Raw genomic sequence first — 27,391 nt, 5'->3', positions numbered from 1 at the left:
ACTGGTTTCTGTGTAGGTGTTTGTGTGTGTTTCCTTGTATAAAGTGTCCCTTAATCTCGCTATTGCTGTAAAAACCTGATACTCGCCAGACTCCCTTACAAAAACCCTAAATTTTGAGACTTACTACGATAGCAGGAACTGTATGAACTTTGTTAACCTCCGTCTGCAACATATTCTTACCTACTGGGGCCTACTTGCTCATTCGGCACATGTTATACATGAAGATATTTATTTCTTTGTGGTAAAAAAATGAGTTTAGAGACCGAGGTCACAAGTTTTAAATCAAGACGCATTATGTCAGGTGTGAATTGGCAGACTAGAAGCTGTCCACTTGTGATCAGATCACTTGATCAGAGGGTAAAACAGCCTCTTTAACCTATTTATCTAATTCTGCCCTTATAGGTATGGTATATAGACATACACACATATATATAAATCAATGCTGAGGTTTGTGGCCCAGCTGATCGGCACGTGTCAGCATCTTTGCCCAGGAGAGCTCAGCTATAGTGTTTGGGTGTTGAGAGGTTAAGGAAGACGGCTTGTAGCCAGAAGATCGTTGCGTTGAATCCTAAACTATTTTACATCTTTTGCAGGGTGGCTGACCCTGAGCAACGCAATGAGAGCTCAGACATCTGGAGGGAGCACACTGGGGAGCAGCAGAAACTCCCTCACATTCAAAAGAGCCAGCTAAGGTGGTTTCAATATCTGCTCATGCTCTGGGTTGGCGACCCCGGGGTAGCACCAGAACATGCTGGACGGATTACAGTATATATCCCATCTGGCGTTGGATCGCATCGGGATCCCCTAAGTAGAAGCTGAGGAAGCCAGGAGTGTCTGGAGCGTCCAACCCGTCAGAAAATCAAGGACGGATGCCCTGATGTCCAAGTGATGAGACACGGAGGACATTGTGGATGAAGGAAGCATCCCAGGACTGAAGAGCGTCTTATTAGATCCGAAGTGTCAGTCATGTGTTCAGCACCCTCCCTCTTTGCTCCGTTTGAGCAATATCAAAGTAACTGGAGTGGTCGGGAGATGTTCGACGGGCACGACTCCTCTCAGCGCTGTTGAGAAACCCCGAGCACCCTTCTTCTCCGCTGCATTAGTCTGTTTTATTCCAAGAGACGAAGCCTGATGCGTTTTGACAGGACTCACAGAAGGTTGTGTTTCCACCACGAGCGCAGCTGTCTGTCTCTGAAACCTGCTTCGTAATTGTGTCTCACGGCGATGCAAATATCTTTTCTGTAGATCTGAAGGCGGACACCAGTTTGACAGCTGGATCATCTGGATACATCATCACTGATTCGACTCAGCTTGCCATCCCTGCCCTCTCCGTCCAGCTCGCTATCTGCACTGCTCAAAACAAGAAAAAGTGTTCTTCCGTCGGTGCGCGTGGATTTATCGCGTTACCGAAGTGAAGATTCAGTTTCAAAGCCCTGACCGCTAATGTAAATCAGTTGAGGTCCACGGATGTGCTTTAAGCATGAGGAATGCCACGTCTGCAGATTTCTCTTCTGAGCATCACACCGCGGATGATGATGATGACTTTCACCTGGTAGATGATGGTTACCACACTGTGACGCGACTGCAGAGGTCAGCGTGAAAGGATTTAAATCTGACCAGATGTTCCTCACCCTCACTTCTCCCCGGAGGCGAGGGAGAGACTGACGTCGTTAAACCTCCTCGTGGTGACTAAATGTAAAGGGTTGCTGTCATGAACGTGATCTCTCAGGGGTGTGACGTCCTCCACAGTAGCTAACGTAACACTAAGCAACATGTTTGAAAAGGTTTATTGGTTCGGACACGTGCTCTGCTTCCAATAGAACATGTTCGTAGATTCACTTTGGTCCCAGCAGTGGTGGAGAAAGTACAGTTACATCCCTGAAACTGTACTCAACCACAAGTAAAACTACATGTTTTAAATAAGTAAAAATATTCTTCTAAAGGAGCTGCATCCTTCAAAGGACCCGGCCTTCGAAGGCAGCGTCAACCGTTGTCAAATGTGACGGTTTAGCCTTTGGAGCATTTCCTGGTTGCGTCACCAGATGTTTCACCCTTACGTCACAATTTCTGCCGCCCAGACCTGTGAAAGTGACGATCTACGCCATGCGATGTCGCCATTTTCTCTCTTTCCTTCTTCTTTTTCAGGTGCACAAAGAATCTTGGGATATGTGAGGCCACGAAGGATAGTAGCGGTGCATCCTCCAAAAACAGAGGAGCCTTCGCGTGGCGTTGTTACATAATTGAACTTCTAATGCTCCTCCGAAGGATGCAGACTCTGAATTTAGACACAACAAATGTCTTAATAACAGTAATTTGAGTAGCTGTCATCAGTTACTTCCTCTCCTGGGACCCAGTAAATGAGACCTGGACAGTGAAGTGCAGGTGACGTGACGTGTGTTGCTGGTTTGCAAACTTCAGGTGTTATAATGGTGCAGCATGATGCTGCTTCCACACTTTGGGTCGGTTCAGGTCCTAGTTTGTTTTGGATTCTTTCTATTTGGAACTAGCAGGATTCTGTTTTCTTTGAAAATGAATTTCTGAGCATTTTGAGTTCTGGGCCGAAAGAAAGAGTTTGTTGGTTACAGGCCAGATTCAGCGAAGGCCCTGGAACAACATGTATTTACAAACCCAGTTCCCCCAAAAATGTTTGAGGAAGTGTTCCTGAGCCCATGTAGTAATCTCCCTTGTACAATCACGTGTTTAACCCCGTCTTTGCTTGTGAACGACTCCCTGCACCCAACCGTGATACTATCAGCTGTTACCAATGCAGCTCTCCACCTGTGGCGCGATCCAAACAGGTGTTTTTGGAGCTTTTCACATCTTTTGTTGCTCCACTCCCGCCGTGTTTGAAACGCGTTGCTGGCATCCAATTCAGAACGCACACATACTTGCAAAAAATGACATTCACGCCAAGTTTATTTTGCACCTAAACCTCATCAAACCTGAACTATAGTGTTGTATCATGATCTATAATGGTTTTATAACCATTTTGGAAGGCACAGAAAAATGTTTTCCTACTGATAGTGTAACGGTCTGGTCATTGGAGCAATCACGTTCGATCGAAAGTGTTTTGTTCGTCTGTGTCCATGTTCACATTATTCCATGTACCATCACAACAAAGCGCTTTAAACACCTTTCTGGCTGCATCGCTACGGCTCAATAGAGACGCGTTTCCCTGGACGACGTTCTGCCTCGAGGCCTCTGAGGAGTTAACATGATTAACCTTCTGTTGATAGCTGGAAACACTTCAGCCAACAGTTCACGTGTTCAAACACCTGAATACAAGTCCGCTTTACAGAAGTAAAGACCGCTGGAAGGACCTCGAGAACCAAGCTTTTCCTCTTTCTCACCTGTCGTAGAAGTCTTCTCTGTAGTAATCGTAGTCAAACTCATAGCCGCTGGGGGATAAAAGCACAACAGAGACAGAAACAGAAGAAAACAACGTTAAAAACAACATGTGGGAAGGAGAGCTTACTGAGGTTTTCATGTGATTTATAATGCAATTACTTAAAAAAAAAAAAGGGCAGTAATTAAAAGAATGTGTGAGAGACAAATAAACCACAAGATACTCGATCTCAGCATCAACAAGAGAGGAATAAAAGTGACAAATAACAAAGGAAACACTGAGACTGAGTTCTCCAGTGAGTGAGTTCCACCGAGTGCACAGATCCTGGATCAGTCGCCAGGATGTACTGCGAGCAGATACTGACATTGTACCAAACATGGAGGGAGGTGGACGGGACGGATGTGGCGTTAATTAAGCCGTCAGCCAAATGCTCGACCACAGCTCCAGTCGAGCCAGTGGATATTTTTTAGGAGACGTGCAGACGTTTTTTTTAAAGCATCATCATCTCCATCGGTGATCGCGGCAACCAAAACAGGTGTTTTGAAGCCAAACCATGATGATTTCCTGACTCTGAGCCTCAGCCGAGCATCAGTATAATGTTGTGACAAACATGGAGAGACGTTCAGTTTAAACTCTGTCGTTTTGCAGCGGTGGACTTAGCTAACATTCATCCTGGCGATGGGGTTGCCTGGAGATACTTGTGCAAACGTGTGGAGTCAAAAGAAACAGAATAAAACAAGCCTGAAATCAGCATAAATCTGGTTTGTCATGTGTGAGTGATCGCTCGCAGTGAGGAAGGAGAAGGAGGGAATAATCGTGAACCCTGCAGCTCTACAGATCATCACAGTTTTTGTTTTTACGGCCTGTAACTTTACTGTTCTGGCTCCGTCTCAAGGGCTCCTGTTAACCCCGCGTCCAGCCGGCAGCTGTTTTAAAGGGGGAACGCGCTCAGATAAATCCACCGTCTGCTTCCTGCACTAAAGCACTAAACACCGAAAGTCAGAGACGGGCCGGTGAAGAAAAAGTGGAACAATTGGCCGCCGAAGAAACCAGACGTTTCTCTCGGGACGCCTAAACCGAAGCTCGGAGGGGAGTTAAAATCAGAGCTTCTATATATCAGAAAGACACAATCAGGATGCTAAAGGGATAAAGATAAAGTTGCTCTCTGTCTCCTGCATGGTTAAATATGCAGCTCAACCAGAGAGGAGAGCTGTCAGCTGTCTTCTTAAGTTTCTGTGCAGCTTGAACGCTCCCACATCAAAATATTCAGAGTGATGTGTTTCAGACAGCTACTTCAAGATCGCTGACGTTTAGGGACTGTTTTTTTTAAAATATAATGAAAGCTGATTCACTATTCTAGTTCTAATGTCTTGTTTTCATCCACGTCTTTCATTTATAAAGGAGGAATAACAATTAGGTAAGAGCAGGTCACTTCTTTCTTCCTCTTTATATTTATAAACTATAAATCTCTACAAGGCCGACCTTAAAACAGTAACTCTCTCTGATTTCTGCATATTATTAGATATGAAAAAGCTTCCGAAATAGCAATCAAACAATCACAGGACACACAGATATTCATATTTTCGGGTTATTCAGGTGTTTTAAGGTCGAGCGAGTAACACAAGATCATTCTGACTCTCAGCAGAATTAATCCAAACTAATAATCATCTTACAGGTTAATGTGCGGAAAGAAAAGTCTAAAACTAAACTCCTGTAAAAAGTAAGACATCCCTCAGCTGAGGAGGATGTTGGTGTTAAAAATAGAAAACCGGAGACTTGTGAAGAGTGTAGCTGTTAATAAAACACCTACAGGTCCCGGCCTCCACCCTCTCCAGGGTGTTGTTATCCAGCGTAGGTGGGTTTTAAAGACCTGGCCCTCGTCTAATTAAAGTGGTTTTTAGATCTCAGTCCCACACGAGCCCCTGTGTTTGTTTTAGTAGCTCCATGTTTGTTGTTGTCGGCCTTCTTATACAGATCCTGGAACAGTGACTGATGGATTGATTGACTGATCAAGCAAACAATGAATCCGATCAACAGCAGGTACCTGTAGAGAGCAGCCGCTGAACGCTTCAGGCCTTTGGGTCTGTTCGGTCTCGGTTCTCCTGCCATGTTGATATCTGGAAAATAAATTTAAAAAAAAAGGGGGAAAAGAGTCCCAGAACAGTTAAATATCTGCACGAGCGAGTCAAGATTCAGAGAGAAACTCAAGGTTCAGATGTGAGAGGAGGGAAGGTGTGTTTCTTGGTGAGCTCCACTAGAGCGAGCTGTTGAACCATCTTCTTCTGCCGCCTGTTATCAGCACAGTCAGCCGTTCAGTTATTCAGTCAGTCGGCTCCCGGAGCGCTCGCGCCGGCCTGTCAGCTCGTCATGTTTAAATAATCAAAAGTAAAGTAAGAAATCTGATTTCCAGCAGTACTGTTTATGGCTCAAATCCTTCTTACTGGCGTCCAGGAGGAATAACCACATCAATAGTGAATATTCTGCAGCACTTAACAGGGCTGAGCTGGTGATGGAATATGTGGATGAACCCCTCTAGATCGTGTCACTGATGCACCATGGGAGAAAAACGAATGAAAGATTTGACTGGTGGACGGATGCATGGTGCCTGCTGTTCGTCAGGGTTTAAGGAAGCTTCTTATCTTCCACAGAAGAGTCTTCTTGATGCTGACAGTTTGAGGGAGGCTCTTTGCCCTCAGGTCAGTCCAGCTCCTCGGTGTGAATGAGGCTGTGATTGCGAGCGAGGAGCCTCATTACGGACGAATTTCATAGCTGCTATCTTGAAAGTTACACATAATGATCACTTGCAGGTCTGTACTTTGTTTCAGTTGTCTTTTAGAAAGCGGTCTAATGCTCTAATGTTCAAAAAAAATCTTATTTCTCTCATTCTCTCTGTGTCCGAACGCCCTCGTTTGACTTTTGGCCACATACTGTCGCGACTGTCTGTCATTCTGCAGACTGAATGTCAGGTATGCTGACCTCATCGATGGATGCAGGTCATAAATGCTGTGCAGCTACAACCCCCAGATGCAGACGATTTGATGATCCTTAAAAACCTTTAAAACATAAATAATGATGATCATGTTCAGTGGAGGTGTTAGAAGATGAAGGGAGGGAGGATCATAAAAGGATGGATGGACGGATGAGGCTGAAAGTGAGTTTTCAGCAGCCAGAGGCTGAAGATTCAAGCCTGTTAACTTTACCGTGAAGGGGAATGTGTGTGTGTGTGTGTGTGTGTGTGTGTGTGTGTGTGTGTGTGTGTGTGTGTGTGTGTGTGTTGCTGTTTGAGGCAGTGATCCAGGACTCTGGCTGCAGCCAGGTGTGGAAATGGCTGAAGTCCAGTTGTTTGCAAGAGGACACACACACACACACACACACATTATTGACCCACCCCTTTATGACCTAGGGAAAGAACAGTACAAATACACACACACACACACACACACACACACGCACACACACACACACAGTCCACCTGCTGCCCCATACGCCTCGATGACTTTACTTTGCCTCCTGCAGGGTCTTGTTATTCAAAGTCCCTGAACGCAGCACACACACACACACACACACACACACACACACACACACACACACTTTATCGACTCTTCCTGTGTCTCTCTGAGCAGCGAATCATTTCAGTCTGTCGAAACACACTTTTCTCAATCAGGACACTGGAGGCTGCCGGCTCCTGTTAACAGTCTGTTAAGCAGATTGTGAATCGTTGGGTTGTTATATTTACATTTCCACAAATCAAAGTGCACTGACAGAAAAAAAGTAGAAGAAAGTAAATCCACGCAGATGCAGATATTCATGCAGAGTTTAACTTTGGTAAAACGTTCAGCAGCTGACTGCTAGACGAAAGAAGTCTGAGTTTGAGGATGAAGGAATTCTTTTTACGAGTGAGTCACACAGACGCAGACGTTGTAAAATAACTTCTGCTTCTGTTCTGCCACTGTAACCCCTTTTAGATAGAAAAGCTGCACATGTGCCGCGTTGTCTTTCTTAAAGGGAGGTGTAATATTCCTTCTTTTCCAAAAAGCTGCCACTAAGGTAGTTGAGCGTGAACAGTGAATTTGTCGAATTTGTCTTCAAAATAAGAGCTTTACATTGCACCCCACTGGAGTTTAGAACTGGGTTCTTAGCGGGGGGCTTTTAATTTGAAAGTAGCGACTGTTAGAAGCTTCCTGCTACAACAACAAGCGGACAGTGAAGACAGCTACAGAGACCGAGGAGACGCTGCATCTCCTGGATCTCAGCGGCTGTCCAGTTGCTCATCTTGACGTCCGCGGATGAAGTGATGGACTGACTGCTGTGATCAGCTGTTTCCTGGTTTTAAAACTTGATTCCTTGACAGGAAGCTGTGGGCTCATGGATCCACGATACACGTGATCAATCATTTTACCTGCACACATCAGATTTTTACTGCTGCTATTTTTTTTCAATTTTCTTGTTTAAAGTTCATTATCGTGCTTTTCATTATCTCTTCAATATGAAGCAGTTTGTTGGCAATATTTATTTTTTTTTCCAGACACGCCATGAAAAACAATCTTCATCATCATATTACTTTTTATTACAGTCATAATTTGCTTTCCCAGGCGAAAAACGCCGAGGTAGTAACGACGTGTTAAAAGGGTTAAAAGTGTTTGTGAGCGATGAAACTGTAAATCAGCACAGTGAGGCTGAGACGACATGGAGAGAGCGAGTAATGACAGAAAAGAGGAGCTGAGTGGTTACGAGGAGAGACGACAGATTTCGTATGACACCCATACTGACACACACACACACACACACACACACACACACACACACACACACACAGAGCCATCCTGGTGTGCATTTCCCATAAGGCTACATCAGTGTGTTTGTGCATAATGTGGGATAAAGCTGTGACAGCTAAGGGGTGGCTAAGTGATGCTCTCTGTCCCACTGCAGCTTGTGTGTGTGTGTGTGTGTGTGTGTGTGTGTGTGTGTGTGTGTGTGTGTTGTTGTGAGATAGCAATTAACCTTTCAACCCAGGACACACACACTTAGATAGACACACTTTAAAGTAAACTCATTCATATTTCTTTCCTGTATTTTGTGTGTGTGTGTGTCTCTCTCTCTCTCTAACTCACACACACACACACACACACACACACACACACACACACACACACACACAGCGGCTCGCTGACAGCTCGTCTCTGGCTCGCTCCGCTGGGGGCGACAGACGGATTGGAAGAAAACACTCCAGTGAGTTTAAAGGCACACTCCGCTCAACTGTGATTTCCCCTCCTCTGATATTTTATTCCACAGAAACACTGAGGCGAGTCGGGAGAGGAGGAGGAGGGAAAAAGGCATATGTAAACACGGGAGAGGAGCGATGGATGGTGATGGTGCTCGGGGATCTTCGGGAAGCCACGGTAAGTTCACCGAACCCCGAGTCTGATTGTCACGGAGAGCGCGTCGTCTCAAGACATTAATTAATCAACCGAGTTCAAAGTCTTGTTGCTGTTAGTCCTACGAACTGCACTCAGTTAGCAGGGAATACCTTTTAGATCTGCTTTGATATCAGGGACGTCTGTTCAACTTGTTATTTCCCGTAAAAACGTACTTATGGAAAGATTTAAAGATATTTGTGAAGCTACCGTGCACAACTGACCGCTGCACAACCACAACACGAACACAAATCACCAGGTCTGATCGAGAAAACGTGTTATTTCATTTTCAAAACAGGCGTCAGGACGTTGGTGCATGGACACAAGGCGCGCTATCGAAAGTATACAAGCGAAGTTACAAAAACGTAGTTGTAGTATACGTTTATTTTACAATACGTACAATTCTAATTCCATAGAAGATGGAAAGCAGTGTGATAATCAGCTGTTCCTTTTGACAAATACTGTCTCATCAAGATTTACTTGTTCAGATCGATATTGCGTTAAGTGGACCCGTTCAAACGCTGCAGGATTAGTTTGGTTTGGTATGAAAGAAATCTGCACTAAACAAGAAAACATCCTTGAACAAACCGCCTCTCTTCATCCGGTATTTCTGCTGCTTTGACATCGAGGTTGAAAATGTTTTCTGAAGGAAAAAAAAACAAAACGTTGAGGCAGAAACACTCCGGGGCCTTTAATGCCGAGTTTTTTTTTTCAAATGTTACTTTTCACCTGCTTCACCCGGAGGGGACAGTCCTGACAACGCCGAGTGTGGCAAGAAGATTAAGATAGCCCGAGGTTTCTGTAGCCTGCAGGGTCGGTTTCCCTGCAGCTTCGACAGAGAGAGAGTGACGATTCAAGAGTCTGTTTATCTTCCTCAAGAAACAGTGACCGACAGCGGTGAAATGATCGGATTGGTTAATTAGATTACCAGAAAATAATTAAATAACGCTTCTGATAATTGATTCTTTCAGCTTCTCAAATATCTTTGGGGAGTTGTGATGCGCCGTAGCTCAAGGTAGTTTATCAGAACAGAGACGGAAGCAACAGCTACAACAAGTCGGAGAGCAGGTGAAGAAAACCTAGTAAACATTTAAGAAAAAAGGTTTTTAATTCTCCGTAATGAGAAAAAACGAAAGCTTGACCTGGTCTCAGTGAATCTGAGCCCCTCGACCTCTAACCTTCGACCTCTGAACCCTGTGACGCCTCATGACAACAACAACAACAACAACAACAGCAATGGAGGACTACATGCTTGTGTTGGTGCTGCAGAAGATATTGAGCCTATCAGAGTTACCCGAAAAAGGATGATGGACAACTGACTCGCCATTTTGTTCTTCTTCTTGTTGTGTTCGGTTTCTCCTTCTACTGTCAACTGTTTTTGGTGAATTTAAAGCGCCACCCATAGGACTGGAATATGAACTACAGCGTGTTGAGTCGTTTACAATGGATCCATTTGGACGCAAATATTCTTGAAACGATGCCGAGAAAGACGGAGGGGAAAAGATTGTTTTGTTACGTGTGGATGTGGCCTGAAGCTACTTGAATGCAAAGCACCAGTGGAGCCTTATACAAACAAGCTTGAACAGCCTTCATTTGTCTACCACAATCACGTTTTCATTCCCATCTTTGTAAGCTACATTTCATGCTGCGTTTGGTGGACTCACCCAGCGTCTGGCCGGCCAGCACCCTGCCGTTCTCCCCGATCACGGCGCCCCTGGCGTGCCTTTCACTGGCGTACTGGACGAAAGCGTAACCCTTGTGCACGGAGCAGCCCAGCACCCGGCCATACTTGGAGAAGATGCTCTCCACGTCCGACTTCTTCACCACCGCCGTGTTCAGGTTGCCGATAAACACCCTGGAGTTGATGGACTTGGGATCTGTCTTGTTGGTCACATTACTGGTCTGGACCTTCAGCAGCGACATGCTGGAGACACGGGCGGAGGATGCAGCTGACGGATGGATGGATCGGGAGGGTGAGACGCAGAGAGACACGGAGATCTGAGGAGGACGAAAGAAAACACAACACTGGGATTTTAGTAACAGCAGAGAGATAACGGAGGACAGCTGCAGCCCACCACCTCACTGACTGACACACGTGAGGCTAAAATATCTAAACTTCACTGAGCAAACAAGTGTTTATTCATTCTCCGCACAAGCAGCAAGGCCATGGCGCCTCAGCAGAAGTCGTGCTGCTGTTGGAAGAGAAAGACAAACAGAGTCGAGCGTACTTCTTCTTATAGTCAGTCAGTTCGGTAACAAGGCTGTTTCTCACTGCTTGCAGCTACAACAGGCTGAAACCTACGATCAAAATAAATACGTCACTGTGCAGCAGTGCAGCCTCGTGGGTGTTGGAACATTGATTCCTTTTTTTTAAATTAATGTACAATCAAATGATGTGCAGTCTTGATCCTGTAGTTAAAAACAACACGCTTAATTAACGCGGTACCAGTTAAAACGCCCACCACATTCAAAACCGTCCACAATCAGCTGCATTGTCACTTGAACAAACACTGCCAGCTACACACGGCAACGATCGAGTCTATGAAGCATGAAGTAAAAACAGCTTATCATCATCAGAACAACAACCATCGAGTGTGAGCGCAGCCACCCGTATCTACGTTTCTTATCAGGCAGTGACCTCTAGAGGTCGTTGTTATTATTACAGCGGCAGAGGAGGAAGTCAAGTCCTGAATCTAACCAAAGTGCGAGCGTGCAATGAAGGTCCGGTGCGTCTGATGCTGATACGCTCATGTTGTTTTGGGAGTGGCGGGCAATCACTGATCGTTAGAGTACGAGGACGTGTTGGGTAAAAAAACTCCTGTTGTTCTATTTCATCAAAACTACCTGGAAAAGTTGAGAAATCAAAATAGAGTTTATACTTGTGTCTCACTGGAAGTCATGCTGTGCTGCAAAAACTTGAAAACAAAGATGTAAACAGAATCACTGACTGTTTCAGAAAAAAAAAAAAAAAAAAAAAGCATTTCAACAACTTTTAAACCAAAGACGTTTGAAAGAGGAAGAACCGATAAATTATTGACTTAAGTTTTCAAATCAGCGCTGAAGGACGGACTTTTAAAGCAGAGACACAACACACCCTTAAAACTGAAGCGCCACTGAGTTTTTATTCTGAATAGGGATGTTTCATATCGCAGTCATTCAAGAAGATGTCGAGTCAAGTCCAAGCATCACTTTGCATCAAAAGAAGAAGAGCAACAACAACCAACAAGTTTGCTCAGCAGCGACCGCTGCTTCATCACATGAGACGAGCTCAATCGATCGCAGAGCGCAGATTTGAAAAGCAAATGTGGTTTTCTCCTCTTCCTCCTCGCTGTGCCCGTTCCCTCCATCCACAAAACTAACGAACTCAAGCTGAGAGGACGGGAGGAAGAAGGAAAAAGATGGAGGAGAGGAGTGAAGGGGGCAGGAGGATGAGGAGCGCTGGCAGGAAATTAAAACTAAGGAATGACACGGGAGGTTACATTTAATTTAATCTAAAAATTAATCAACACAATTAATTAAATTATGGTAACAAAGGTTATGTTACTCACTAAATGACTTTCTTATTGAGTCACAGCTTGAGATTTCACAGAGGGAATAAATACTGAAAGACGCCCACGTTATTGGTTCCCGACCATTCGGGATCGCTCTCTCTGAAAGTAAAGTTTTATCTACTTGTGATCCGACACGTTCTGATCGGCTGCAAACCAAAGATTCATCTTACTGTCAGAGAAATGCATTTTGGAGATGTGTGCGTTTACATTTCCTGTGTGCAAAGACCAAAATCAGATGACTTACTGAAGCACTGTGAAATTCAGTTGTTGAGAACTCTGACAGAAGACTTTGAACCTCTCTGAGGCGATAATTAAGCGTTTTCTCTTGTGAATACGTCTGTTCTCAGGGCCGAGCTAAAAGTGGTGGTAACATTGTGAGCTCTGGCTGCTACAGACCGCAGCATGCACATGCAGAGGGACCACAGCGATCTCAAACGAGAAACATAACGCACAGATGAAGGTCTGACCCTCAACTCTCAGACCTTCACAGCGGCTGTAAGTCTCCGGGGGATTACGTCTCACTTGAAAACACATTTCATCACTGAGACAGAGTCACGTAAATGAGTGAATGACTCATCTGAAACATCTGAGCGTACAGTGGCGGGAGAGAAGTCTGACAGACGAGTCAGCTGAGCGCAGATGGAACCGAGCGCTGATTTGTTCTGTTCTGTCAGCAACGTCGCAAAACAGAAGAGACGTCAGGAGAACGACAACAGCTCCCGAGTGTTACAGCAGAGAGAGACACACACACACACACACACACACACACACACACACACACACACACACACAGACACACACACACACACACACAACTAACTGACTGGTTAGAAGACGGTTTCTACAACGGACTGACATGATTCCACGTTTCACCTCTCTCTTGTTCTTTCCTTCTCACAGACTCGTCACTGTTTAGTTATCAGAGTAGTGAAGAGGACTGAGAGCCGGCCAATCATATGCTGAGTCGAGGATACTGTTGTTGAATTTTAGCCAATGAGGAACAGGAAAGTATAGCAACTGTTTCCATAAAAAAAATAAATAAATAAACATTTAATTTTGTTTGTAGCTCATCGTTCTCGTTCAGTCAGTCAGTCACCCTTGGATTTCCTTCAATACATGTCAATGTCAATGAAATGTGAAGGTGAATATAGACATTATCCGCATAACATAATCATGAAGTTGCAGCCATGTATTTGGCTTAAACTTCTGTGTTGACCGGTAGCACAATCGTTTGAGAATGAGGAGCTGAGAACTGTCATTGATTCACCGCTAAACCACTTTGTACCAGGAACGCGACTGAACGAACGATATTCTGCCGAACTGACCGACGGGAACTGAATCTGGACATCGAGTGATGAAATCCACCTCTGGCTGGAACAACTCAGAGACGCAGAATGGTCAGGACAAGAGCCGAACTAAACCAGTTTGGACTAGCGCGGATTAGCTCGGGTTACTAATGTCTCATCGCAGGAAGTCAACAACAAATGGGACTCGACACCACAACATCTCGTCTCAGAGCACCGAGATCCAGTCCGACAGAGCGCAGGACCGAAGAGGGACGAGCTGATCGATGTGAAGATCCTCATCAAACAACTGCAAATCTAATTTTAGTATCAGGTATCTGCTGCTGCCTGAACTCTTCTTCTTCTCTTTGTTTTCTGTTGCAACAAGCACATGTTGTTATGTTTCTGCCTCCTGTCAGTCCGTCAGATGGTGTGAAACCAACGGCAGGTCTGCTTTTATGACCTCACCCGCATGAGTGTACGTTTATATGCACATGGACGACCGCACAGGAAAACAACAAAGTACACAGTAAAACTCCTCAAAGGGAACATTTAACCAGGAGGGAGTGACCTAAATTACACGGAGGGCGACACTTCCTTAGTCACAGCTAATTGCTTCAGTAAAGTCCTTGAAAATTATTACAACACTGGGAAAATTAGCCCTCGAGGAGAAAAAGGAGAAACTGCATCAGCCGAATCAAAAGCAGTTTAACGATCAACACTCGGTTTTCATTTCATTCTGTTTTAATCCTCAGTTTCATTAAGTCACCGGAGGATCGTTGTTCCTCACAGTTTCTCTGACTCCCCCCGTTTTTTTTTTCTTTTTTGCTAAGCAGCTCTGAAACTGACATGAAATTGAACTCAAGCAAAAGCACACGTACGTAAACCTCACAGCACCAGGCTCTCCAGGCGGCTGAAGGAAAGACTCTGCAGAAACTACGAGCAAAGCATACAAATGAGTGATACGAGTGATTCGTGCATGTATGAATCTGTGTAACAGAACATTTAATACCAAACAAAATAAAATTGAAATTAAAGCAACGTAACAAAGGCAGGATGTTCTTCTCTTTAACGGCGCGGCTTTGTGCAGCGCGAGCGATGTAAAGTTTTGAGGACCAAACATTGTAGCTTTTGCCCAAAAAAGTTGAAATTCCTGTGTAAAACATCATCATTTTCCCCTTCGTTTGAACTATCGTACACTCGCCGGCCCAAACTGTGAGAAACAAACCCAGAACCCAGAACCCAGAACCAGGAGTGGGAGGACACGTGTCTGTTCACAGTCTGTCTCTCTGTCTCATTAGAAATATCCAGCAGTGAGTCGCAGTTACAGGAGGGAGGAAAAGTTTATGAGTCAGCACACACTGTGTGTGTGTGTGTGTGTGTGTGTGTGTGTTTTGCAGGAAAGACAAGCTTTTTCTTTTCAGTCCTGCAGAGTTAAAAGGTTGAAAAGTCAAGTTAAAGAAACTTTCTGTGTGTGTGTGTGTTTGTATCCGTGTGTGTGTGTGTGTGTGTTTGTATCCGTGTGTGTGTTTGTATCCGTGTGTGTGTGTGTGTGTGTGTGTGTGTGTGATTTGATGATCTCTGGTCCTTTTCTAGCTGACCTTCCCGGTGACAGAGCCATCTTAAACCTAATTGGTGAAACTCTAATGAATCAAATTGAGACTTTGCCCCGAGGGACCTGTGTGTGTTTGAGTGTGTGTGTGTGTGTGTGTGTTCACATTTACCGGAAAACAGAAGAGTGTTGATCCAGCAAATCCAATATATGTGTGTGTGTGTGTGTGTGTGTGTGTGTGTGTGTGTAGGGCTGAGGTGAGGTTTGTATGTGTTTTCCAATTTCTTTGTCTCCGTGTGCAGCAGACAGGCTTTTACCAAGAGAAGGACAAAAAAAGGCTTACATGGTGCAGAATTCACGCACGCACACACACACACACACACACACACACACACACGCACACACACACACACACACACACACACACACAGTAAGTTGCTGACTGGACTCGTCTTGTTTCTGCAACATGTTTTCTCTCCCAGCTCTTCACAGTACGACGCTCTGCTGCTTCCTTCAGCTCTGCACGGCTTCGCGGTCAACATATGTAATTTGCAACGTCCGCTTGGACTTTCAAAATAAAACAAAGCTTCCCTTGCAAACATTTTACACATTATGTCATATTAAAACTTCTGGACTGTTCGGTTAAGGCACACAAACTTCATGCTTAGCAAATTATCCTCCTTTGGGTCAAATTAACTGTGTTTCTTCCCACTTCTGCTGCTACTGGAGTAAATGTTGATGTGCACAGTGTAACGGATGAAAAACAACAGAAGCATCTGTGTTGACCTTCACTCTCACATTAGAATTTATTCTGGCACCAGACCCGGAAAAAGGAAGGTCAACTGGCGATCCATTTCTATTAAAGAGTAAATGATTGAAAAAACTTGTGTTTTGTTGTGTGTGTTTGTTATTTGTCCCCGAGCCGAAGACTTTAAGTTTTCTACGTTGGTCACTGTACTTCCTCCGGGGGTTCGATCCTCGCTCCCCTGGAGGAAACATCCTGTGTTCGATCCATCCAACTTCGACTCTTCTTGCTCGATGTACTTCTTGAACGAGAGGCTCGCTTATGACTCGAGGTGTGAAGTGTACACTCGATGACTAGGCTGCTGTTTTTTATTTCCCACATTTGAAGTGAGAGTGGTTGAAGTTCATTAAAGTTATTTAGTTATCTGCAAGTAGTCCAGTCACTTGTCACCCTGGTGTATTTGGTCACTAAGCGACGTCAGCTGATCTGTAGTCTGCTTCATATCGGGAAAAAAAACGCACTCCTAGGCCAGAAGTATGGATGAGTTTCATATATTTTTGGAAAACACGGTGATTTCGACTCTTGGCAAAAGGCTGAGTTGTCGTCACCGGTCAAGAAAAGAAAAAAGAGAGGAAAGCAGCGAAGAGGGAGAAGCGAAACGGCACAAAGTTTTGGATGACAGAGACGCTGATAAAATAAAAGAGGATCGACGAGAACTGAACACAAAAAGAGAGTCAGTGTTAAAAGACTGGTTAGAGAACTTGAATCTCAGCGGACGATTCATCAGCTGTGTTATAAAGAATGTTGGAGAACTATATTTCTCTGGAAAATGTCCTGTCGGGACTTATTTTCCCGATAATGACCGCTGTTCTATACATTATCCTGCTCATTGTACCAGTTTTGACTCTTTGCGGGTGGATGTTCTTTGAGGAAATGTCACAGTTCTGCTTCATATAAAGCTCTATACATTAGCATAAGAGAAGGAAACAAAGCCTTCAATCCAGGCGGAGGATGAAAAGACTCTCGGTATTGATCGAGCGCTACATGTTACTGAAAAGCAGATTTTTTTTTTTCCATGCCTTCGGTGGGAACAGACAAACACTTCCTGTGGCTCTGTGTACCCAGTGATGATGTCATGCTCTGTAAGCAAATTAGCAGTAAAAGCTTCCTCCTTTAGGGGTTTTATGGTGCGATGATACACGCATACATTAGCATAAAGAGGGATAAAGCTTGTAAGCTCTGCAAACGAATCAGAGCGCTGACTTTGTGTTTTTAATGTAAATTTTGGCTTTTAAACTCAAAAGAGCTTCAGATCATATTTTTATTTTTATCTTCAGCTGCTGTCAACAGACAAACAAATGAACAAAAATCAGGATATTTAAAGATAAAGAGTTATTTTTTCATCACGAACAACATGAAATGAAATGAGGTTATTAACCTCTGCAAGATAAGCATCCAAAGAAATGATTAATTATTATCAGACTGTAATTATAATGCATCAGTTAAACATATATATGATAACTATTGATTCCATCCTTCCTCCCCTTCCACTGCATTGTTTATTATTAGCTAATGTTGCTAACGCTAGCTAACGTCAAAGACATTCTTTTGTTTTTTTCCCCACAAACTTACTACCGGCTGACAAACCTTGATAGAAGCTGCAACCAGCTGACACAGAGATAAACAAATAAATCAGTCTGGACCCGACAAAATGTTTAAAACAATTATAACCATGTTTTTTTTTTGTACTTTTTAAACTGTACTTTAATAATCTAGAACTTAAAGTTCTCACAGCTGCTTACGAATGTTAAAAATAAAACATAAAAAATCACCAACAAAAACAATCAAACCTGCAACATGAAATTTATCAACTCAAGTCAGAATAAGGACATAGATCTATTTTCACTTTGTATCTACTCTGTTTTCATTATTTAAATGGAAAGTTAATTAACAGTTTCACTGACTGTATCTGTGGAGAAAAGCAGTGCCTGCACATATTCTCTCAAACATAAAATAAACCAAAGAATCCCAGATTTTAACACCGGTTGGCTTCAAAACTCTGACGCAGCGTCCTGACCCGACGCCCTGCGCCCAGATAAAAACCAATCAGCTGAAGTGCCCTTGAGCAAATCACTAAAGCCCTGCCAGTTGAAGCCGACCTTCTGGACTTCAGTGAAGTTGACCCAAATCACACTGCAGATAGATGTTGAACCCTCTTTACTCCCTGCGAGTGTGTGTGTGTGTGTGTGTGTGTGTGTGTAAGATTAGCATTCAGATAAAGTTCTCCAGGTTCAACCGCTCACATCCATTAACATTTCTACCTTCTGAGTCCTGCGCTGAGCGGAGAGCTCGCAGCTTCACGGACCGGCTTTACACTCAAATGAGCTTTTAGTTCCTGGTTTTTAAATTGAACTTAAAGCAAAATTCTCTGCAAAATGCAACCTAGGTTTTTTTGTGAATGTATATGAGTCAAACCTTTGTGTAAAAGCATAATCACGATGAAAGAGGCACTTTTAAGATTTAAAGTATTTTTGTTTTTGGGTCAAACTCATTTTCAGTGGGAGTGCTACGGGCACTTTTACAATCAGCATCAAAATCTCTATTTTTAAAACAGTAAGAAGTCTCGACACAACATGAAACTTTGCTGGTAGCATCACCAGGGTCTCTACACATGAACACCAGCACTGACAACATTGTTTGTGTACACAGAGTTACTAAAAAGAAAGTTTTTGAACAGCTCATGTTAGCAGTAGCTTGTTCCGCTCGCCGCCGTCCTGCCAGTGGAGAAGAGTCGATCTCAGAATGTGACGTAACCTGGAGGACAGTTAAGGTGGAACTACTGTCTTCCAGCAACAACTATCCACACCAGATCTCACGTGACTTTTTATTATAGTGTTGTTTCTTATATGAGGCTCCTTTTTCAACTTCAAGGTCAATATTGTTTTTCACTAATGACAAAACAACAAATTATCTGTGCATTTATATGGAACTAAGCTTCAGGAGCGTTCCACCTTAACTGTCCTCCAGGTTAATGTTGTCAGTGCTGGTGTTCATGTGTAGAGACCCTGGTGATGCTACCAGCAAAGTTTCATGTTGTGTCGAGACTTCTTACTGTTTTAAAAATAGAGATTTTGATGCTGTCGTAAAAGCGCCCGTAGCACTCCCACTGAAAATGAGTTTGACCTGAAAATGAAAATCCGAAAGGAAATAAAAAGTGCCTCTTGTGTCGTAATCATGCGTTTACGCGAAGGTTTATCTCATATACATTAACAAAAAAAGCCTCAGTTGCTGTTTGGCAAGTTTTGCTTTAAACTGCACACACACACACACACACACACACACACACACACACACACACACACACACTCATCTGCAGGCGGCCTCTGTCTGCGGCTCTGTGTATGTAGGATTAGCAATTAAAGCTAAACCCAAAAAAGGGGACTGTGGTGTGATTATACAGATTATACAGATTATACAGATTATACAGATTCAGACCTCAGGTGCATGTGGAAATATCACACTGCAACACGTGAGCGTCACGGCAGAGTTGACGGAGAGATCATTAAAAGTCAGAGATCATATCTGGGAACTGATCTCAGCACTGAGTCGTTCATTATTTTGTTCTGGCAGGTTTGAAAATAAAGCAACGGTAACATTTCGGCCATTATAGCGTTTTAATTTCAAACCTTTTCGAAAACTAATTTGAATCCACACTGAGCTCCTTAACTTGGGCATTATCATAAAAGTTTATGAACCTACAATTAAGCTTCATATTTAAACTAATTAATTGCGGCGCCTGCCAACAGATCTCCGCTAATTCAATTCAGCATCAAGAGTTATCTGATGCCGACAGTAACCCAGACACGTTCCACAAATATTATTTTACCATTTTGTTCTGTTGCCGCAGCACAAAGGGAAAGTAAAACATCTGGATTCAACAAATGGATTAATCGCTGAGTCAACCTGGGAGAATATTCACCCCAATCACCAGGATAAATGTTGACAAAGTTACTTTCTGTTGAAACTTTCTGTTTCTTTACATTGCGACATCCCTGTGCTCAAGTTTTGGTTGGGTTTAGGTTTAAAAAACACACCTGATGTTTCTGGCTTTAAATACCAGGAACACGTCTGGTGAGGTCTCGTTTCCAGACATCTGGTGACCAAAACAAGCTAAATTTTCTCCATCTGTGATCGTGGCGACCAAAACAGGTGTGTTAAGCGACACCATGTTGTTCTCCTGACACTTACCAAGTGGTTTTTGTTCCTTAATGTAAATGTAAAGTTGCACAATAAAAAAACATCCTGGTGAAACTTCTCTGTGGTTTTTTTTTTATTTTATATCCTGGCGATTGGATTGTAGTTGAGATGAGAACTGGACCTCATGTGTCACGTTTAATGCCATGCAGGCAGACAGAGGAGAAAGAAGAGGCATCGTCCCGTGATATGAATCAGGAGATAGATGCTCTGACCAAACACTGATCATGTGCATCAGTTAAAAGGCTGTCGGGAGGCTGCTGGTGATGCTGAGAGAGGCTGTTGCTCAGCAGGGACACGATTACATGAAGTACATCATAAAAAAAAGTGGAGTTTTCAGCCTGGAAGACAAGAAGCGACTCCTCCCTCAGCGAGACAAGGTCATTCCACCACAGAGGAGCCGGCAGGGACAAACACTTCATAATAATAAATAGAGCAGATGAGACAGAAGCAGCTTTGGGATTAGAGCCACTTACATGAACTTCGCTTGCAAAACAAGACGGTAATACGGCGATGGAGCGAATCATTGTGGGGCCCCACAGTCAATATTCCCGCAGCCAATAACAAGGATGTTATATCACAGATTTATTCACATACAGCGGCGACCTTTAAAAACTGTGAGGTAGCTTCTACATCCTCAGATAGGGGGAGGATGTACAGGGAGAGCTGGCCTGACCTGATGATAAAATAAGAAGAATAAACACTAGTAAAAACAAGTGGCGGACAAACAGGAAATCATTTAAAATATGATTATAAGAATCAAATAAAGGCCCGAAAATGACTCGGGAACACTGAAATAAAAAAGGTTACGGTGTTACGTCTCCTTCCTGCAGACTCTCTTTATAGAGAAAAGCTTGTTTGGACTCTGAATGAGTCCTTCTGTTTTCAGGGAGTAAGACCACGGTGCTGTTTCTTTTCTTTTTTTTTTCTTTTTTTTTTGGACAACGGTTGACGAACAGGAGTCGGACCCTGCCAGCCGCAGCGCGTGTCGAGCTGGAGCAGCTCTCGCCTGGACGCCTCCCGCTCGGTGTCGCGCGTCAAAAGGAAGACGTGTAACGTTCTGCCCATTCAGAGCGGCGGCACAGAGGAGGACCGATCCGAACTGCCAAGAACACGGCCCTGTTCGACACCCTGTTCAGTCGACGCTGCGTGCGAGCCAGCGAGAGAGGAAAGAAAAAGAGAGAGAGAGAGAGAGAGTCAATGTGTTTGGCAGAGATAAGAAGACAGACCTGGACAAATGTTGGTACAACAAGGAAACAAATTTCTTCGCCAAGGAAATGAGAAATGAGGGAGAGACTGATTTAGAGTCACGGCGCAATTTGTCCTGGTCCTGGCGTTTGAATATTTGACCTTCAATTAGAGTCACAACACACACAAACAAACACACATCTTTCAAACTGTTTGTTTCCAGGTCCAACGTGAAAAAGCTCCCGTGCAGCAATGACAGATCTGTTAAAAAATATTGTATTTTTTTCCCCCAGTTTGTTGTGGAGGGATCTGACACCTTCCTGCACTGCTGGGATGAACTGAGATCCAAACCTTGTCACCTGATGTCAGTGTCAGAGCTCAACAAGGCTGCATTCAGACCACACGGGCGCCGTGGCGACTTGCACACGGACTCGAGGAAAAGACTGCAACACACACACGGGAGAATTTCTACCTAGTAACACGTGGGCTGTGGCTCAGGGGGGTACAGTCAGGGTCTTGTTAATCGAAAGGTCGTTGGTTCAGTTCCCCTGGTCTGCATGTTGAAGTGTCCTTGGGCAAATTACTGAACCAAACAAACACCAAACTGCTCCTGATGTGCTGGTCGCCACCGCCATCAGTGTATGAAATACTGTACGTCCCTTTGGATAAAAGTGTCTGATAAATGCCCTGAATCTAAGAAAGAGCTGTTCCAACGGGATACAAAACTTTACTTCACACTTTCTCCACAACAACTTGCTCTGATGGTCCACTAGCGATGTTAATTATAATGTTCCAGGAGCTTCGTGAGCTTCAAGGTTGTTTGAGGCACAAAACAACATATAACAGCATAACAAGATGTTTTCTTTTTATTTCAGGATAATTAGATGTTTCATTTTACAGGATCCTGCTGCTAGAGACGATTAATATACGAACATTTACTGTGGCAAGAACATGCAACAGGATGTTCACCGGCCGGTCTGTTGGCGAGCTCGACCGCCTCAGCGTGACGTCAGGTTGCTGTTCTCTAAAAGCTGATTCTTTTTCAACTTTTTCCAACGCTCGGCTTCCTCAGCGGCCCGAAATTAACCTTCAGACTGCCTCGTGAAAACACCTGGACGCGATGTCGTTTGATAAAATCACTGATCTCGGCGCGATCGCGTTGAGGAGGGGTGAGTACGCATCACTCTCTCTGAAAGCATCGGCTCAAGGACAACACGTGTGTGAAATAATGCATATATTCATGTCGCACATTAAACTTTCACTCACTCACACACACACACACACACACACACACACACACACACACACAGCGCTCCTTTTGTTGCTACTTGAAATTCTTTTAAACCCTCATTTCCACTCTGATCCATTCGCGTTGCCCAAGACCCTCAGACACACACACACACACACACACACACACACACACACACACACACACACACACACACACACACACACACACACATTGCTTGAGGTAACAGCTGTAGCAAAAGGATAAACTCAGATCCATGAAACGCACACAGACATGCACACACACACACACACACACACACACACACACACACACAGCTTTCCTGGCTCGATGCATAACTGAAGAGCCGAGCTGGAAGCCCTGGAGCAAGGCTGCAGGCTGGACTGGCACACACACACACACACACACACACACACACACACACACACACACACACACGCCAGACACACATGACAGCACACTCAAATCCAGGTGGAAAAATCCACCAACAATCACAAACCGAAATCACACACATCAAGACTCTGACTCAAGGAACTGGAAGTGATAAGAAGAAACACACACACACACACACACACACACACACACACACACTATAGCCAGGTTTGGGTAATGATAACAACTAAGCCGTCTTAATTAGTATAACTGCTTTGTGTGTGTTTGTGTGTACTAAAGAGAGACGTCTCATTTTTAAAAAATATTAATTAACAGATCTGAAGAGTTCGAACCTTTAAAACAAGAAAAACATCATCTTCATCATGTCTGAAGCCCTTTTTCTCTCCGTCTCTCTCCTCACCATCACCATCATCATCATCATCATCATCATCTGCATCATCTCCTCATCCTTCTCTCTCTCTCTCTCTCTCTCTCAGCTGAGTGCTGCCACTTCACGACTGGGTGAACCGAGCAGAGAAAGGTGGCTTTAGAGTCCAGAAACAGAGAGAGATAGAGGTGGGGGGGGGAGGTACGTGAGACCATTCATCCATCCATCTGTTGCCATAGTAACAGCTTGTCGTTAGTCTCTACAGAAACGTGTCCGAGTGAGTGAGATCAAACCGCCGCACATGCAAAGTACCAAAACCACGTTTAAGTGTTTGCCCTCAGCGATCCGCACGAGGACGAACGTCGTCGTGCTCGAAGGGAAACCAAAGTTCACCGTCTGTGTGGGACGGCAAACACAACACAGCCTGACCTCTGACCTCTTCGCTTACATCACAGTAATCTACATTTTTGGTCACCAGACACTTTTATTTTGCGCACTGCAATATCTGACCACATCTGTGCTGTGACCTTTCACAACCCAGGTCACTACTGCATGAATCCTCCTTGTAATACGGAAACACTAACCTCATTTCACCACATTAAAGGAGAAATCCACCTCAGCACCACTCTCTCTAACGCAGGTGGAAATGTGCCTTTCATTTTCCGGGTCCATTCTGTTGTTGGTGATTTGTGTCCTTGAGGCAAAAGTGGGCACAAGGAGTCCATTACAGCCTTTCATCAGGAAATAACTGCCGCGCTGCTTTGAACATCACAGAGCGATGATGTACATTTAACAATGTAAAAGCAGCTTCGGGCTTCTACTTTAAAACATGAATCTTATTTCAATAATTCCTCCGACTACGGGCCGTCCTCTGACTGATGTTGGTCGGTCATCCCACACACAGCTTCTCTAACACAAACGCACAATTTCCTGTTAGTGCGGCGACACAAATGTGACTCAGGATACAATCGTTTCATTTTTATGCTTCAGTCGTGTGTCTGCTGCTCTTTGCGGGATTGTTTTTCCAGCAAGGTCAGTGATCGAGTTACTTTTAATCCGACCACCAGTGACGGAGACTCAGACGAACATAATAACGACGACAAGGTCGTCTGGAAAAGCTCCAGGATGACAGTGAAACTAGTGACCGGCTGATTGAGTAAACCACAGGCTTGTCATTTTACTGGTAAAACATTAATCATATTAATTTCACCATTTTAAAACTGATGGAATTCTATGATACATGTCTTTGAAAGGGCAGGTTTTAAACTAAAATCCTCAGTTTTATTCGTTTCTTTTGAAGCATTGTGCAAAAGGGGTTTGTTATATCATTCAAAGTCAAGAGTTCAAGACATTTTATTCCTTAAAACATGTCGAAAATGTGTTCTTTCTCTGATTTTTTTTTTTTTTTTGATGTGCAAAAAGAAAGATCCAAAACCTCCCTCTGTAAAAAATCCTCTGACATGTTGACAAAATGAATCAGAAGTTTTGAACATGGTTTTTATCCACCGTCAACACATCATGAACGGATCCAAACGGAGACACGGAGGCAGACAGGTCGAACAACAAAAAGACAATAATGACAGCTCACGTCCAAAAAAAAATCCCCCGAATCCAAACCGTGATTAATAAAAAGACAGACGACTAAGGAGAACTGAACATAAATGGAGGACAAATCATAAAGTCATGGGATGAAAACAGACGAACCAACGAAGAGGAACGTTTTAAGAGCTAATGAACGAATGACACACGGAAGAAATGTGGGAAAAGAAAGACAAAGACAGGAAGTGGGAGGCACAACGTGACACATGGAGATGAACTTCCAACATCAAACTGGACAAAAATGATTCGCACGTGTAAGAAACCAACTGGTGAACACCTGGTGCTCAAACTCTTTAATCTACTGACCTGTAATTCTTCAAACCTGAGTTAGAATCACATACAGACTTGATTTCTTACAGTTCATAATGGAGGATGCTGGAAACATTAAGGCGAACATCACTAGTGAATCCTGCTCACAGCTCACCGTTGGCTTCCTCCTAGTTGAGTCCCACTCGGAGCAACATTAGCCGCCTCCACCGCCTCCACAGGTCGCCTATAAATCATTGCGATGCGGGCCACCAGGCAGTAATAGAGACAGATAGTCTCTCTAAGACTGCATTAATGAACTGTTGTTCCTGGAACCAGGACAGCAGATGGACGGATCGATACTGCATTGTTTTCTGCGCCTCGCAATCACGGCAGACCCGACATCAGTCCACCGTGGCCATTAATGAGAGGGGCGATTACGAAATCAACAATTACTTAAACACTGATTTTGTGGATCTTTGAGAATCGAATGTTTCCGGCTCCAGCTGAGTCGAGTGAAGGTGAGCCGACTCCACCGCAGCTCAACTTCAGAGCGCAGGAACTTCACGCTACGCTGCTGGAGTTTCATCTGGAGCAAAAACATTCAATTCAACGTCAGTTTCATCGTCTTTAAAACGTCCAAAACAAGGCTGCTGTCTTCTGGTTTGGGGCGAGGACACTTTCACACTGGAGAGGTCCGTTTAAAAATAATTATTCTCGTCATCAGAGGGAACTACAGTACCAGGAGGAGCGCTAGACTGAAACTGTGAAAATATTCATATCACAATATTTTGTTACCTGTTGTAATTTGTTTGTTAGTCCGACTATGAAGCATTTATTCTTCTGTGTAAAGCGTCCTCCGGCTTCCTGACCGGCGCTCTATAAATCCAAGCTGTTATCTTTATTATTATTATATCTATGACAAATATTATGAATTTGTGAAACTGCAGCAAAACGTCCCAAATCATCTGAAACTGGCAGCCATGATGGAAACGAGGATATAGATCTTTTAGGGTTTCAGTCGATGACCAGTTCTGACAGCCTTCACCTCCTTCACCGCCCTTTTCTTTTCTTTACTCGCGTCTCCATCACTTCTGCTCCCCTGTTCCCTCCCTCCTGCCTCCTCTTCCACACCTTCTCCCTTCTCCATCTGATCTCCACTCAGATATATTTTTTTTGATTTTTCCTTTCCTGTCCTCCTCTTTGACTTTTCCTTTTTACTCCCATCTATTTTTTCCCCTCTCATGATCTTAAAACATCTCCACCTTTACTCTCCTTCGTTTTTCATCCCGTCTTTCTCCCCATCACCTCAGTTCTCTCCACTATTTATTCTTTCACCCTCCTCCTCCTCCATTTCTTCATCCCCTTCTTCCTCCCTCCCTCCCCTCTCTCTCTCTCCATCACACTGTTTCCTTCCTTGCTTGTTCTCCAGATGATGAACGACTGGTTGTTGCACTCATCCATCTACTGGGCAGCCTCATCCATCTATCCATTGGCTGCCACACACACACACACACACACACACACACACACACAACAGACAAACACACAAACACATAACAGTATGAAGCGCGCACACACACACACACAAAACATTCAAGGTGTCCACTGAGAAAAAGATGAAGTGTAATTTGAATAGACCTGTGCACACACACACACACATGCACTCACGCAGACACACGCGCGCACACACACACACACACACACACACACACACACACACACACACACACACACAAGCACTCACTCAGACACACACACACACACACACACACACACACACACACACACACACACACACTCTCCCTCAGGGTGTGTCAGTACAGCGTCTGATTAAAGAGCCTCTATAGAAAATCAATACCTCCTTCATTACAGCCCAACCTCTCTCTGTCTCTCTCTCTTTTCTGCACCTCCATCCTCTCTCCCTCCATCCGGGTGCCTCATCCCCTCCGACTCTCCTCCTTCCTCCTCCTCCTCCTTCCTCCTCTCGCTCCGCTCCACCCGTTCATCCGTCTCAATATAAAATATGCTTTATCGTAAAAGCAATAATCTCGCGTGTCGTGAATTCGGCGCGTGTTGACAAAGCATAAAGAATAAAGTGTGACACGGCAGAACGGTCGTATCAATACCGACATCAGTTCAGGAAGTGAAGAGAAAAAAAACTAAATAAAACATGTTGTAAGTGAGAATATGAGATCATCTCC

The 27,391-nt window shown here is 44.1% G+C and overlaps 1 protein-coding gene across 2 annotated transcripts in view; it reads right to left on the bottom strand.

The window, feature by feature from the left end:
- The window catches only part of raly (RALY heterogeneous nuclear ribonucleoprotein), a 108,340-nt gene that overhangs the window by 29,573 nt on the left and 51,376 nt on the right, over positions 1-27,391 (bottom strand). For both annotated transcript variants that reach the window (XM_037102489.1, XM_037102488.1), the window contains 3 exons: positions 10,425-10,758; positions 5,391-5,463; positions 3,351-3,398 (listed from right to left, as the gene is read on the bottom strand). In XM_037102489.1, coding sequence (XP_036958384.1) covers positions 3,351-3,398; positions 5,391-5,463; positions 10,425-10,683 — 380 coding nt within the window. In that variant the 5' untranslated portion in view covers positions 10,684-10,758. The remainder of the gene's footprint in view (positions 1-3,350; positions 3,399-5,390; positions 5,464-10,424; positions 10,759-27,391) is intronic.

This window comes from Acanthopagrus latus, chromosome 6 (assembly GCF_904848185.1).
Source record: "Acanthopagrus latus isolate v.2019 chromosome 6, fAcaLat1.1, whole genome shotgun sequence".
NCBI classification, from domain to species: Eukaryota; Metazoa; Chordata; class Actinopteri; order Spariformes; family Sparidae; genus Acanthopagrus; species Acanthopagrus latus.
This window is presented reverse-complemented; position numbering and strand designations above follow the sequence as displayed.